At 40.3% G+C, this 16648-nt stretch overlaps 2 protein-coding genes across 2 annotated transcripts in view; both read right to left on the reverse strand.

Moving 5' to 3' along the window:
• Positions 1-16648, reverse strand: part of LOC135339652 (serine/threonine-protein phosphatase 6 regulatory ankyrin repeat subunit B-like) — a gene marked incomplete in the record, with an annotated part of 1209744 nt that overhangs the window by 756777 nt on the left and 436319 nt on the right.
• Positions 4364-11809, reverse strand: LOC135339699 (denticleless protein homolog). Its single transcript, XM_064535937.1, has 10 exons — positions 10119-11809; positions 9913-10054; positions 9592-9653; positions 9377-9497; positions 8810-9029; positions 8271-8441; positions 7539-7695; positions 7059-7148; positions 5139-5259; positions 4364-4999 (listed from the first exon to the last, which is right to left on the reverse strand). Exons 1-10 carry the CDS (start codon positions 10248-10250, stop codon positions 4818-4820), a joined length of 1398 nt encoding a protein of 465 aa, XP_064392007.1. The 5' UTR covers positions 10251-11809; the 3' UTR covers positions 4364-4817.

Here is a 16648-nt window from a genome sequence, read left to right on the forward strand (position 1 = left end):
CGCATACAAAAAACCCTCAATTGAGCATAGTACGGATAATTTAGTGTGCATATGCAAGATTTAATTTGCATTATGAAGGTTAATAGTCTCATCTCACAACATAATAACGTATATAATTATACAGTATGTAGCAGCGTGAATTTTTCGAGGAATTTACATTAATTTAATTCGGGAAATTAAAAGCAGTTCGACAATTCGTTGACATGGGTTGACTGCTTAATTACCGTCCTATAATTATTAAGCACTCCCGGCGGCCGGGCCATCAGGCTACGCATAATTTAATCTTTGCACGTTACAAAATGTATGTATAGCAGAGAATTTTAAAGTACAATTTTCGTGGAATTAATTTTTGTGGATATTGCTAATTTATATATATACAAACAGCGAAAATTTCGCGCTATATGTACATGGTATACAAATTATATACTTGGTCAACTTGGTCAACAACAATAATTTATTATAATTATGATAATAAAACAAATTTAACAGTTGAACAATGTCACATGTGATACTGAAACAGAAAGTGTTCTATTGTACATGTGGTTTGAAATAACTACGCAGGAAGGCATATATACATTTGCTATATACAAGTCTGTGCAGTTCTCTTAGCGGCATACTTCTTGTCGGCTGGTAATGGCCCACAAGTTGAGCAACTCTTTCTCACTTTCTTTGTGCTCTGTTTGCAATTGGCCGACAGCATAAGCTTTCTCTTACGACTACCGAGGGCGGAGACATGAGTGGGCAGAGTCTCTTGTGCCAATGTTTGGGGAGGTTCTCAGAGTCTGTTTTAGATGGAGTGATCGTTGGTATAGGGGTAGCGATGTTACTTGTTGTCATTTCTTCTTGATTAGGGTTGCTTTTTAATTAGTTGTAGAGGTTATATTGAGTTGTGGGGGTCATTGTAGACGAGATTGTGGGTTGACTTCGTGAGTTGATTTGCAGAGAGCCTCGGTTTTCGGATTCCACGGGTTTTGAGTGATACAGTTAGTCTGTTTCGTACTGGAGTGAGTGAGGATGTGATTTTTAGGGAGAGTCTCGGTGGATGGTTGTGCTTGTCTGTACATCTCTAGAAATTTTTTTGAGCCTTCAGATGCTCTGTACATGTGTGAGTAAAGATACGGTTTATGGGAAGTTAAAGTTAGCAATACTGAAACACACCTGACTCAACTATCAATCACATTTACACGCACAGAACGAAATTCTATTCAAGTTGAGGTTCTATTAATAATTATTAATTTGTTCTCACCATTTCCACTGCACTGGGTAGTGTCCCCGATGGTGCAGGCCCCTCTCTCCTGACACGCCCACTGCCCACCCCTCATCACTCGCCATAGAAACAAGTCGTTGTCATCAGAGCATGTCACCACCTGTAGAGATCGTGAGGAATAATTAGTAGAACACAAGCTGTACAATCTAAGGTGTGAATACATTTCATGTGTTGTATGTACATCACTCCATTTTAGGGTGTACTGAGATGAGTATGTACTCTGGACACCAATATTGCACAGAGTTGTGCTATTCTTGCACTCTAATGGGTGGTTACAAGTGTACAGTCTGCAGGTACAACATGCACATCTATATATACCGTATAATTTATATGCTTGAATTGATCAGGAGCCGCGGCTACTCAATGTTTCATTGTGCTGGAAGAGGAGGCTACAATTCGAGAGAGGCCACAGTTCAAGAGCGGCGTTTATTAGCTCCAGCTAATTCAACATAGTCTCGAATACCCGCCTCAACCTAAAAGCTCAAGCTTTTAGGTTGAGGCGGGTATTCGAGACTAAATTCAACAACCTTTAGTTTGTCATCAAAAGTTATTTTCACCTGCATAAACTTGAACTCTGCCATGAGAAAGTCTTTGTGAAGCACTACCTGTACCTAGTAGCTACGTGCATATAGCTATAATAATTTGTTTTGGCTGCCACGTGCAGAAATGCTTGAGTCAAAGTTCACTGAGGCTACTATTTGAGAGCAGCTACCATTTTGCTAGCAAAAGAGGCTACTATTTGAGTGCGGCCTCTGATCGAGCATATACGGTACATGCATTTGGTACTGATCACTGGACACATGGTTGTCAAGATGAGAAACACAAAACTAGCTCACATAATACCAACCTTGCTACTAACACTACTATACATGTAGTACCTGTAACGAGGAGTATGTGACTGTACAACCAGAAGACATTTCAGTAGCAATTAAGCTACGTACACATAACACATCGAAATATTGAACATTTAGCACATGCCTAATTAATGTTTAAAACAATACCCTAGCTATAATAGATCATAGTAAATGGTTGTCCTTAGCAAAAGGGTTCTAAGGCTCCAAGAGTAGTGTTAGTACATGTCTACGCACCTTGTCCAGGTTGGTGGGACACCAGTCTACAGCTGTCACCTCCTTGCTATGACCCTGGAGCAGTAGAGGGGGAACTCGGGAGTCCCTCACCTGGGAGGGGGGGTAGGGTATCACTTCGTTAGCAGTGTATATTCTAATAGTATAGTACAGTCATGAAATGCACCAACTTAATTTTATCTCTACTACTAATATGACTCGCTAACAATTTGACTGCATGTCCCCTATGCATGCACAGTACCTTGGTATTATACTCTTGCCTGCGGTAAACTTTTTTGTTAATTAGGTAGTCTGAGGTGTTATTATAATTTTGTCCATGCATACTCAGTCATTCATAATTTTTCTCCTGTAACTGAATGCACATTTTACTTCTAGAGTACGAAAGGGGTTCAGCACAAAGATGCCTACAACCAGTCATTGATACATGTAGCTCGCTGTATTGATTAGCCACCCAATAACTCACTCTTTATTGCCTCCATGCACAGGAGCTGTGAGAAGGTGCACGTAATACAGCACTCCATGGACTGTAAAGATGCCTGAACAGAACCCTCAGATCAGCTTTATCACCATAGGAGTAGGAAGATGTTTTTGTAAGGGGGTGCTGGACAAATCTGGGGGTCCAAGCCCCCGGAAAATTTTGGCATTCTACATTCCCGGAGATTAATTCTGAGCAAATTTGGTATAAAATTATCAGTATCAAAATTTAATTCTACGTGAGTTCTGCTATATACTATAGAATCTGTTAAGTGGGTATTAATATACAATAAAAAAAGATTGCATTGTGTCATTGTACTTCGGAGGAATGTTTCAGTGAAGAAAACGAACGTTCGGCAGTTAGACAGCATGTCTATTTTAGGATCCAATTACACTTGATCTATATAGTCTAGCTACCCTCTTTAGTAGCTGTTCATGGAAACTTACCATTGATGTCAAAAATGAGAGGAGACTTGCTTGTTTACTTGCCATTGCAGATTCGCAATGTGCTTGCTCTTTATAAGAGATATCTACGATGTGGTTCATCTAGTTGACCTTTGTACTGTGTACGTAACTATGCTAGTATAGCTAGCTCAGTAACTACTGAGCTAGCTAGCTACTAGCTCAACTTCTAGCTAGCTGCTATATCAAGCTAGCTAGCTTCATGGAGCAAGTAGGTAAGGTAGCTTGAGATAAGGGGGTGCTCCAGCACCCTGAGCACCCGTGCTTCCTACGCCACTGATCACTAATGTGTGTGTGTGGGGTTATTGTCGTGTACGTTAATTGTTTTTGTACATTGTGTGTGTGTGGACAAAATTAAGAAAATTGTCGAAATAGTTTGATATCCCATAATTATGCTACAAATCCTATGTAATTATTGTTGTTTTTCTGTGGCCTCATTAATTGGGTTTCCCTCAGATCAGTGGTACAATTAATGATTTATGATGAGCGTAATACTCAAGTTTTCCTATAATTATTGTACAGTGAACTCTAGCTGTATTTGTGCAATAATAATTGACACATACAAAAAACCTTCAGTTGAACATGCGCTTAAAATCAACATAGTACGGTTATAATTTAGTGTGCATGCAAGATTTGCATAGTACTTTATGTTAGAAGGTCATTACAATATGAGCGTGGTACACTATACTCCATTCAGCATACGTACAGCTATAGCTAGTACGTGTTGATATCCTGTACATACAATCTCACAACATAATAGCGTCGATGTAGCAGCGTCCATTTTTCGAGGCATTTACATTTAATTCGTGAAATAGCCTCTAAAAGCATAATTATTTTCGTTGAATAAATTTCATGGGTTGACTGCTTAATTACCTATAATTAAAACACTCTCGTCATGCAGGCTACGCCTAATTTAATCTTTGCACGTTGTATGTATGTTATAATTATAGCAGAAAATTTTAAAGAACAATTTTCTTGGAATTAATAAATTTTTGTGGACGAACACAGCGAAAATTTCACGCTATATACATGATATGTATAATAATTATTATATGCAAATTATACTTGGTCAACAACAATAATAATTATTATATGACAAATTTAACAGTTGAACAATGTCACACGTGATACTGAAACAGAAAGTGTTCTATTGTGGTTTGAAATAACTACGCAGAGAAGGCATACATTTGCTACAAGTCTGTGCAGTTCTCTTAGCGACATACGTACTTCTTGTCGGCTGCTAATGGCCCACAAGTTGAGCAACTCTTTCTCACTTTCTTTGTGCTCTGTTTGGCCGACAGCATAAGCTTTCTCTTACGACTACCGAGGGCGGAGACATGAGTGGGCGGAGTCTCTTGTGCCAATGTTTGGGGGAGGTTCTCAGAGTCTGTTTTAGATGGAGTGATCGTTGGTATAGGGGTAGCGATGTTACTTCTTGTCATGTCTTCTTGATTAGGGGTTGTTTTTGAATTAGTTGTAGAGGTTGAATTCGAAATTTGAGTCATTGTAGAGGAGATTGTGGGTTGATTTCATGAATTGATTTGAAGAGAGCCTGATTTTGTCTTGGTTTTCGGATTCCACGGGTTTTGAGTGATACAGTTAGTCTGTTTCGTACTGGAGGGAGTGAGGGTGTGATTTTTAGGGGGAGTCTCGGTGGATGGTTGTGCTTGTCTGTACATCTCTAGAATCCTTTTTTGAGCCTTCAGATGCTCTGTGTGAGTAAAGATACGGTTTATGGGAAGTTAAAGTTAGCAATACTGAAACACACCTGACCCAACTATCAATCACATTTACACGTACAGAACCAAATTCTATTCAAGTTGAGGTTCTATTAATAATTATGTTCTCACCACCTCCACTGCACTGGGTAGTGTCCCCGATGGTGCAGGCCCCTCTCTCCTGACACGCGCACTGCCCACCCCTCATCACTCGCCATAGAAACAAGTCGTTGTCATCAGAGCATGTCACCACCTGTAGAGATCGTGAGGAATAATTAATTGGTGGATATTAGATCCCATTTGAGTGTATTTAGCAGGGAACTATGAGATATAGTACCGGTACTATAGATTGCTCTGGGCTACAAACTACAAGATTGTACATTGTATTGTGATTTACAAGAAGATGCACATGTAATAACATAAAAATTATTGTAGCTAGATGCTTTGTCTAGTAATATAACAACAGAACTAGAATGAAAGAGAGAAGCTCTAGTTTCTTTTTTTGGCTTTGTTTGAGAGTAGTAGGAGACCCTCGTTTTTTGGGCGGCAGTGTGCTGTGCTTTTTTGCTGCAAGGCTGCATGGGGGAGGAGCTGGATGTAAGGAAGTGCTGGGATTCTAGCTTTGGCTTCTTCCTAAAGTTCCTTTCGCTTTGTTCAAGAGTAGTATAGGAGCCGCTCGTTTGCTGGGCTTGTTTGCTGCAAATTATAGCTTAGGTGTCTTCCTTTTGCTTTGTGACAGTAGTACGAGCCGCTTGTTTCTTGGGAAGTGTGCTGGGCTTGTTTGCTGCAAAACTGGGGGAGGAGCTGGATGTTTCCGTCTTGTGGGTGGAGCTAGGACTATAATTTTGTCCATCAAACTGAGGTGGAGGAACAGGGTTGACTTGAATATAATTATAGAGACCACAGATTTAGTAGAGACACAGAGATGCCAACTTCAGATATTAGTTTTCAAAAGAATAATGATGCAGTTGCTAGGTTGGCTGTTTATATAGGTTGACTGTTGCTAAGCTAGTGCATTTCTAGTAGCCAATAGGTTTTGGGATCTAAATCAGTTAGAACATGTGCATTCGTATCTATGGTTATAGTGTCCCTTATCCCTCGGGCTAAAGCCCTCGAGCTTTGGGACACTATAACACATAGATACCTCATGCCCATGTTCTAACTATAACGTAGAACACAAGCTGTACAATCTAAGGTGTGAATACACTTCATGTGTTGTATGTACGTCACTCCATTTTAGGGTGTACTGAGATGAGTATGTACTCTGGACACCAATATTGCACAGTCGTACTATTCATGCACTCTAATGGGTGGTTACAAGTGTACAGTCTGCAGGTACAACATGCACATCTATATATACCGTATATGCTTGATCAGGAGCCGCGGCTACTAAATGTTTCATTGTGCTGGAAGAGGAGGCTACAATTTGAGAGAGGCCACTGTTCACGAGCGGCGTTTATTAGCTCCAGCTAATTCAACAACCTTTAGTTTGTCATCAAAAGTTATTTTCACCTACATAAACTTGAACTCTGCCATGAGAAAGTCTTTGTGAAGCACTACCTGTACCTACGTACATATAGCTATAATAATTTGTTTTGGCTGCCACGTGCAGAAATGCTAGAGTCAAAGTTCACTGAGGCTACTATTTGAGAGCAGCTACTAAATTTTGCTAGCAAAGGAGGCTACTATTTGAGTGCGGCCTCTGATCGAGCATATACGGTACATGCATTTGGTACTGATCACTGGACACATGGTTGTCAAGATGAGAAACACAAAACTAGCTCACATAATACCAACCTTGCTACTAACACACTATACATGTAGTACATGTAACGAGAAGTATGTGACTGCATATACACCCAGAAGACATTTCAGTAGCAAATAAGCTACGTATACACGTAACACACCGAAATATTGAACATTTAGCACATGCCTAATTAATGTTTAAAACAATACCCTAGCTATAATAGATCATAGTAAAAGGTAAGTATGGTTGTCCTTAGCAAAAGGGTTCTAAGGCTCCAAGAGTAGTGTTAGTACATGTCTACGCACCTTGTCCAGGTTGGTGGGACACCAGTCTACAGCTGTCACCTCCTTGCTATGACCCTGGAGCAGTAGAGGGGGAACTCGGGAGTCCCTCACCTAGGGGGGGAGGGTATCACTTCGTTAGCAGTGTACATTCTAATAGTACAGTCATGAAATGCACCAACTCAATTTTATCTCTACTACTAATGTGACTCGCTAACAATTTGACTGCATAGGGGACATGCATGCACAGTACCTTGGTATAGTAACACTAAAACTAGCCAGACGCTGGTAGGTAGACAGATTCTTAGAGTGAGCTACCGTAAAGCAGGTAATTTTCGGGGGCAAAATATTCAGTCAGTTAAATTGTTATTTTCGTGGTTGCTGCTTGCACTACAGTCGCTTCATTCGTGGGTAAAATATTCGTGTCCAGTGTTTTCAACCGAAACCCCCCCCCCTGAAAATTACCAGCTACACGGTACAGTTGTATATAGTGCCTCCACACACCTTCCAGATATAGGCAGAGCCACAGCTGGAGCCAGTCAGTAGATATTCCCCATCCCCACTGAGACAGGCCTTGGAGTAGAACATAGAGGAGCTCTTGTGTCCACTGTAGCCATCCATAGGTGCCTGCCCCAGGGTGCTTGTACTGTACTTGTAGATGCTGTGATGGTCATAAGCGCATGTGTACATTGTAATATAGTTGGGAGAACACAGCACAACATGAAAATAGAAATATGGTACTACATATATCAATTGGAGTGAAAACTCAGTGGTGGATCTAGAATTCTTGAAAGGAGGTTTCCAGTACCAGTTAGTTGAGTGGGACAAGGACTCTGAATTTTACCTTAAAAAAAAGGTCGTCACTTCTACTAGCATGCGCATTAAATCATTGACAAAAAAAGGTCAGCTAACAGTCATTATACGCTGGAGAGTTATTAGCCTTTTAGTCACTAAAACTGCGCAAACAAACCTTCGCATGATATGCAAGACTAATAAATGCATATGAAGCTAGTAGGAAAACTAGCTAACTAGTTGCTTAAGCCTCCCTCCCACTCACTTATGTCTCAGAGGGGTTCAATTGAACCCGAAGAACCCCCTCTGGATCCGCCATTGAAACTGATGCAAAGTGTCACTCTAGGGCACGCCCACACACATGCTCATTGTATTATGAAGGGACACCTGCTCATTATTCTACTTACTACATGTACCAATTACTGTCTAGCACAAACATCTCACATGTCATCAGTGGCACTGGCATAGAGAGCGCTCTGATGGGTGTCGGCCACGAGGGAGTTGAACCCGTAGACACGCCCCCCTCTCTCCACAGGGGCAAACGAGTGCCAGCAGGGGGGTGGGGCACGTTTGTGGTTTGTGTAGTATCGTCGCATGTCCCACAGCTTCACAACACTGTAGGGGAGCAGTTGTCACTGTGATCATTAAAGATAACATTTTGGGTGCAATGCCAATGCATGCTGAATAACAAAAGGGAATACTCAAACAATCAGTGATACTAACAATTAAAATGTTTGCGAGTATCAAATTTGCGAGCGTTAATCACTTTGCAAAAAAATTGGTACTGACACATGATCCTGGCCAGAACACAATAGTTAGGATCGCAAAAAGTTACACTTTCTGCTGATTTGGCTCATTCGCAAAGGTTTTCAGCCCTAGTAATAGGGTATACAGTAGTTAGTGCTTAAGTCAGGACACCATATAAAACACACGGAGATCTCCTACACCAGATTTCCAGTTATTCTCTTGTACAAACTCCTCACCCATCACTGGTCCCACAGGAAGCTATCTTGTCTCCATGGAAGAGCACAGCTGTCACACTAGACGCACTACACGTTGCTTTATTGCGGCCATTTTGTCTTCGTCCCTCTTTCTCATGTGCCGAGTGTATGATGTTGATAGGTTTCTGCGATGACCCTTTACCAGTGCACCGAGTGTCCCACACCATGATACTGCCATCACGACTACCAGACACTATCACACCTACAGGGGCTTCTAGTTGTGTTGTGCAAAAATAATGCTTCGTTCTCGAGTTATACATACATGTACCTTTTCAGAATATTAGGTAGCAAAACTTGTTCACTGAGTGTTACTATCGTACTTAGTAGTTAGCTCTGCACTAGAACGCTACAAGAGTGAGAAAAAAGCTGCAAAGCTGCACTGTTCAGCAGCCATTAATTATGGACTTTGAACGTTTTTAGCAACAATCATTCAATAATTTCCCACTTATTAAAATTAATGTGTGTATTTAATAGCTAGTAGCCTCCACCGAGGCATCAGTACTTGCGGTGCTTTCATTATGACTATCATTGAGAGACCATTTGACTCACTGGGCTCGTTCTTCTTGACACAAACCGACTTGACGCTTCCCTTGTGACCAGAGAAAGTGGTCAGGAGTGTCTCCCCAACCACATCCCATAGACACAGTTGCTGGTCCCCTGAGGCAGTCACCTGATATCAATGTTTAGGAGAGGGAAGTTAACACGTAAGTAGCTTACGATGGGCTCAATACTGACATTAACAACAAGTACATTGAGTGACTCACAAGTTGTGTGCCTCCAGGCAACCAAGCAATATCAAACACTGCATTTCTGTGGGCTTCAAATTCTGAGACAAAGAAACAGCTTCAATTAATAAGATTTCAAACTTAGTAATAGCAGTACTGGTATGATGGCAAGTCCAGGGTTTCTTTTACGATTTTGCGCAAGTGGGTGAAAATTTGCGCTCTGTGTTAAGGGGGTGATTGACTGGTGTAAGTAGGACATTTACTTGCTGGTAGAAAAATTACCTGCCAACCCACGCTAAAAGAAACACTGGTAAACCATGTACTCATAACTCGTACTGTACACGAGTATTTTAATCGTACTGGAAAGTTTAGACTGTTTGAGGTCCGATAGTTTTCTCCCTGTGTCGTACAGTCCTACAATTCCCTCCTCGTCTGCCACAGCCAGCAGGTTACCATTTAGACCAACTACGCTGAACTTACACGCCAGAGGAGGAATGTATTCCTGCGAACAAAAAGAAGACCCAGTAGGTGATTGTAGACCAAAGGTTAAAGCTCAATTAACTTACGTCGTCTGGTCCATAGAACAGTAGATTGTCTCCCTTGAGGCATTTAAAGTCAGACAGAATCCAAAGGAGATCATTCCCACCTGTGTGTGAAGTTGATGGACATTTATACAATACATCAAAACTAAAAAACATTCAATGTGAACGTTGCTAGGATTGCCAGGAAAAGGAAAAGCGCGAAAAAGCGAAGAAACAAGAAATTCGGCGAGTGCATAACTCCAATCCGTTACAACTTCATTCACATGTACTGTTTTAAGCAATTTTTTGTTTTGTTTTTGTGCTTTTCCGCAAATCCTTCTGTAACTTTTATAAATTTTTTGCAAGGTATGTATTGTGTTTGTGATGTTTTCCCTTACAGTGTTGAGCAATCATGCAAGTGTTGGATGTGTGAGTGGATGATTGTGAATTCTTCTCAGTTCATTTTTACCCAACTTGTGTTTTGATTCTAAAATCATTATCAACAGTAGGCCACTCGACTGTACATGTTAATGACGTTGTAACGGATTGGAGTTATGCACTCGCCGAATTTCTTGTTTCTTCGCTTTTTTGTGCTTTTCCTTTTCCTGGCAATCCGCAACGTTCACATTGCAAATGTTTTTTAGTTTTGATTCCCTTTCTTTTTCATTACAGTAGTACATTAATGATAAGATAAATGTGACATTGATTAATAATTATTTGTTTTTGTCCTGTAATCTTGTTGAAGATAATAATAAGTGGTTGTTGGACAGAAGTATATTATACGTCTCGATCCCAGGCCGCACTTCACTCAGGGAATTGAGGAGTTAGCCTCCTTCACCGGCCTTCTTTTCTCAATAATGAAAGTGAAATACCTAAGAGGAACATCAAGAAGCAAGAAGTTCAAGAAGAGAAGACAGGAATGGAATAAACATTATTATTTTATTCAGTCTAATTTTTAGGGTGCATGGAAAAGCAGGACACGTACACGGACACCGGACATGGACACGGTCGCAAAGATCTAGTCCAAAACGGGTGCATGGAAAAGCTGGACACGGACACGGACACCGGATATGGACACGGACATGAACTTTTTTTACACATAGACTACTTTGTGCGCATGCGCGTTCAAGCCACATGGTGATAATAATTATAGTAGTTATAATTATCTTCTTGAATCCGGGCTCAAAATGAGTAAATAGTCCCATAGTCATCGTTTCTGACTCTAACAACAACATTGGTGAAGTGAAAAAACGATCAGTATCAAGGACACCCTGCCCACCCTCTCTCTAGAACTCTCCCTTTGGTAGCTCTGAGCATGAATTGTCTGCTCCATCTGCTTCATCACAACGGAATGTGTACTCTGTTGGAATAAGTGCTCTGTATGCCACTTTTGGTCACAATTCAGTTGGAGTTTATTCTCCAATTTCTGTTAACAGTGTGCAAGGTCCTCTTTCTGGGCCACCCCCACTATACCATCCATCTCGATCTCCTCAGCACTCAGTGGGTCAACTATTTCGGATTCTTTTTTCGAACTCTAGGATCTCCAGGTGTCAAGGCTGCCGTGGAAAAATTGATCACACTCTTGATGATCTTGTTATTCAGCACAAAGAACATGTTCTCTTTCAGAACCCTCATACTGGGCGATGGGAGATGTCACATGACTTAAGAAACACCTACTACCATGCTAAATGTTCTTGCGTTACTTTGAAGCACCCATATTTCTCCTAGACTCGCCAGCCAGCCCTTCCTCGGGGTAAGGCACAACTCTCAGATAGGCAATCCACCAGTCCCTTACCCCGAGGAAGGGCTGGCTGGCGAGTCTATATTTCTCCCCAGCTGAATTAATAATGGACAAAGAATTGCTTCAGCCTTGTCATTTGGATTTGCTTGTCATTTGGATTTGCTTTGTACTGAGTTTGGTCTGAATTTGTAACTTCGAGTTTGTATGTCGTTTGTGTGTAACATAAAACTACAGATCACTGCATTGGTTAAATATTATACTGTACGGACCAGTAAAAAAATTGCTACACGTATTATGAACTATTGAAAGCCAGTCATCAACTCTTTAATTTTATACAACTCTTCTGGGAAAGAAGTGTAACCGCAATGACTTTTACTGGCCATGCTAGTACATATAATCAGGCACGTTTATGATTTTTTGTGTTCATAAATTTAAAGCATGCACCTTTGGGATAAAGATCCATTATGGTATTCTGTGGCTGGCAATTACGAGCTATCCTGGTCTTACCATAATTGTGATCACAAATTTAGAATAATAATTATTAGGATAAGATCGCTATATAGGAGCTAGAAATTATAGTGTGCTATCCCATGTCTTATGCCAGATCATGATGGTCTAATAGTTCCCCTTGTCAGATCACCAACACCATGATAATGTGTTCCTATAGCATTGTTGTCATTAATGACCACACTTTCACATCTGTTCATTTATACATACATGTGCATGTAGCTGTTTGGTTGCATGTGGGCCGGCTTCTAAATCACATAGAAACTTCCCAAGCATGCATTTTATCATGAGTCTCTAGCCAGATTTTTTCAAGGATATATGAAGTAGGTTAGTTTAAAGTTAAAGTGCAGTCAACCAAGACCACTAATTGCACACAGTTGTGTGGTCACTGTTGATCTCACTTCATTGTAATAGTTGTGACACAGCCACAAGTGCCACATGGGATATATTTGCTCAGTAGTGACGCAGGTCACGAGGGCAAACGGCACTACTGAGTCCAACATGCGCATGAGTGAAGCTGTGTAACATGATTTATTGCATTCCTTTCAGTGTATGTACATCACCCTTTTATAAGACACAAGTTGCTTGTGTGGTTTGCTGTGCATGCACCAGACATTATGGATATACCGCATAGCGAGTAATGAACTACCCATTTGTTTCATATTTCGTATACAGCTCAGGATAGTGACGTTGAACCTATTGTGGTAGAATCATTGTTGGCAGAGTTGAGTGCTAGAAGTAGCTATAGCAACGGAGTCAGCTCAAGATCAATTGTAACAACTAAGATCATACATATACACTAAACGACAAGAGAGACACACAGGCCTTTTTACAACAAAGAATCTATTGTCAGGCTCTGCTCCACAGGAAGTAATAAACCTACTTAACATTCCTAACAGAAACCCTATATATATATTGTATAGCGGGTAATTTTCGTGGGGTAAAAAATACGTTTAACTCGAAAAACGGTGGTATTCGTGAGTAAAATTTCGTTTAGTCTCGTGGCTGCATTCCTACGTTCCGGTAAGCCACGCCTACGTTAAAATTTCCTGGAGGTCAGCTTGCCCATGCACGAAAATAATAAATATTTTACTCCCACAAAAATTACCCGCTATACAGTAGCTACAGTACAAATTAGTAAATGACAGAGTAAACGATGTTACAGTACACATTATAAGTGCACACACATAATTTAATAATAATAACAACAATAATTTTGTATGTAATAGTTGTGGCACAGACAAATGCATGAGTGTCACATGGGTTTGGGCCTACGTCACTACCGATGCATGAGCCAATTATACATATACATCTAATGTCAAATCTGTGTGTGTGCCTCCTCCATGTACAGGCACTGTGAGAAGGTGCACGTAATACAGTGCTCCATGATTATCGACTATAGAGATATCAGAACAGAACCCTCAGATCAGCTTTATCACTAATGTGTGGTTGTGTATGTTGTGTTTTGTACAATGTGTGTTGAACAAGAAAAAAATCGTTTAACCTATATAGTTCAGTGAAACGCTCTCTCTGCATGCATGATTGTTTTATTCTTGTATAGTCTTTTCGCATTCAGTGCATGGTACAATCTTGACACATACACACAGAATATACTGGCCACTCTATAGTTATAAATGCTAATTATTATGATTATTATGGCCTATGCATGAATGACTCTATAAAACTATAAATGGCATAATTATGCTCATGCATGCGTGCACGTACTCTCAAGTTTGTGAACTCTTTTATGTGACACTATAGCTATAATTATAGATCTATACAGATTTGCAGATGTTTTGTAAATTAATACCTTGACGGTATCGTTAATGAAACAGAGCACATGCAGTACCTCAGTACCTCAATATGTAGATCATGTAACAAACAGTTTGAACAATGTGATACTAAAACACAAATTTATTGTGGTTTGAAATAAGTACGCAGAGAAGGCATACATTTGCTACAAGTCATTGCAATTCTCTTAACAACCAGAGTTCCTGCCAGCTGGTGATGGCCCACAAGTTGAGCTCAGTTTTTCACTTTCTTTGTGCTCTGTTTGGCCGACAACATGAGCTTCCTCTTACAACTACTGAGGGCGGAGACATGAGTGGGCGGAGTATCTTGTGCCAATGTTTGGGGGAGCTAGGTTCTTAGAGTCTGTTTTAGATGGAGTAATCGTTGGTATAGTAGGGGTAGCGATGTTACTTATTGTCATGTCTTCGTGATTAAGGGTTGCTTTTGAATTAGTTGTAGAGGCGAAATTTGAGTTGTGTAGGTCATTGCAGAGGAGATTGTGGGTTGAATTCGTGAATTTAGTTGAAGAGAGCCCCTCAGAGTTCCTGATTTTGTCTCACGGTTTTCGGATTCCACGGGTTTTGAGTAATACAGTCAAGTCTGTTTTGTACTGGAGGGAGTGAGGGTGTGATTGTTAGGGGGAGTCTCAGTGGACAGTTGTGCTTCTAGAATCCTTTTTTGAGCCTTCAAATGCTCTGTGTGAGTAAAGATACGGTTTATGGGAACTTAAAGTTACTTTAGTAATTTTAGCATTTTTAGATTTTTCAGGGGGCGGATTTGTAGCAAATTCATTGGCCCAAAGATGTACAGTGGTTTTCCTTACCTTTGCAGGCTATACTGCAAGAGCACTGCAACCACAATGTAGTAAATATAGTATTTTGGTTGGCTTCTTTATGATTGTTAGTAACAAGCCAACAAAATTACTTGCTATGGCCTGCAAAATTCAAACTGTATATAACTGGTTTTAATTTAGCAATTTCAAAACTGCCAAATTAGTGGACCTAATTGCTGTAGTAGCCTAAGACGTCAAATTAAAAATCGCCAAATTCTAATAGCTCACTCGCCAAATAATTATAATAGCCGCTAAATGTTCCAGGTGTCTCATATTTTGTCTGACTGAAGTGATGGTAGCTCTGATGGTAGCTCAGCTAACTTGTTGCTTGGTTCATTGTGGCTAAATGATATGAGCTAAAACTTGTATGCATAGCTATAGGGAGCGGAGGGCCTATATTTACTAGGCTCAAAATTGGATATTTCCGAAAGCAGCTTGTTGACCTCAAGCATTATAATTATAGAAGGAGTGCTGTGAAAGTAGAGCCCTTGAGTTGTGTGAAAAGTCTGCAATAGCCAGTATTTTACCCATCATTGATTTTTGTGATGTGTGGGTGGACTAAAATAACACAGACAGGTAATCAGTACATTGTGGTTGCAGTGCTCTTGGAGTATAGCCTGCAAAGGTATGGAAAACCACTGTACAAGTATGAGTTTTAAGGTTGAATGGAAAGTTTGGAGTCAGATACAGATGAAAAAAGGGCTTAGCATACTCTCAAAAGTACATTTTTATTAGAAAAAAAGTTTTTTTTAAAGAGATTCATACTCCTGTCTGGTTTAAAATGCGTTTATTATTATATAGCGGGTACTTAATTTAGCGTTAATTACTAAAATTAGTACCCGTATAATAATAACTACTAATAGCTGTCTACTCCAACGTGGAAAGAAAACCCAGGCTGGAAACGGTTGAGCAATTGTCTTTAATACTAAAAAAACTGCTGCTGTTTGAACTTGCACGTTGGCCTCTAGCTACAGGCGCCCTTTATTCGAGGTACATATTTACAGCTGAAGCGATTCTGTACCAGGAACAATGGAAAAGGGTCACTACAATAAAAAGCTAGAATTGTTTGTTGCTGTTAGCTGACTCTGGGATCCTACTCCAGGAGCCATACTTCTCTGGCACTCCAGGCTTCTTTGCTGTTGATCCTAGTCCACAGTGCATGTCTAAAACTCTGTTCTCAAATGTTTCAGCATGCCTCCTGTCTGGTTTAAGCTCCTGAGTTGCTATATGTTAGACAGCTCAGTCATGCACTGCATTATATCACTCTTTTGGTTTCTTCATAATCATGCCACCAGCCGAGGGGTTGAACTTTAGTGCTCTAGATAAGTCCATGTACTGAGAAGGAATTAACATCTAAAATGAGTATGTACTCTGGACACCAATATTGCACAGAGTCGTGCTATTCTTGCACTTTAATTAACGGTGGTTACAAGTGTACAGTTTGCAGGTACAACATGCACATCTATATACATGTATAACTGATCACTGGAGACGGGTTGTCAAGCAATATACCAATTAGCTACTAACACTACTAACATGTAGTACATGTAACCAGAAGTATGTGACTACATGTACAACAAGAAGGAAAACACGTACCATTTCAGTAGCAAGCTACGTACACCACACCGAAAATATAATTATTGTAGCCTATTAAAATAAATGTGTTTAAAACAATCCTAGCTTTAATAGATCACAGTAAAAGGT

This window comes from Halichondria panicea, chromosome 8 (assembly GCF_963675165.1).
Source record: "Halichondria panicea chromosome 8, odHalPani1.1, whole genome shotgun sequence".
Lineage (NCBI taxonomy): Eukaryota > Metazoa > Porifera > Demospongiae > Suberitida > Halichondriidae > Halichondria > Halichondria panicea.

Bases quoted from the DNA above. Each gene is read 5' to 3' on its own strand.
- LOC135339699 (XM_064535937.1), bottom strand. From the start codon at position 10,250: ATGTTTTTTAGTTTTGATGTATTGTATAAATGTCCATCAACTTCACAC. The intron at 8,442-8,809 runs GTGAGGAGTTTG...GCTCCCCTACAG, and splicing joins TCCTGTGGGACCAGTGATGG to TGTTGTGAAGCTGTGGGACA. The intron at 5,260-7,058 runs GTGCGTAGACAT...CGATCTCTACAG, and splicing joins GTCCCACCAACCTGGACAAG to GTGGTGACATGCTCTGATGA.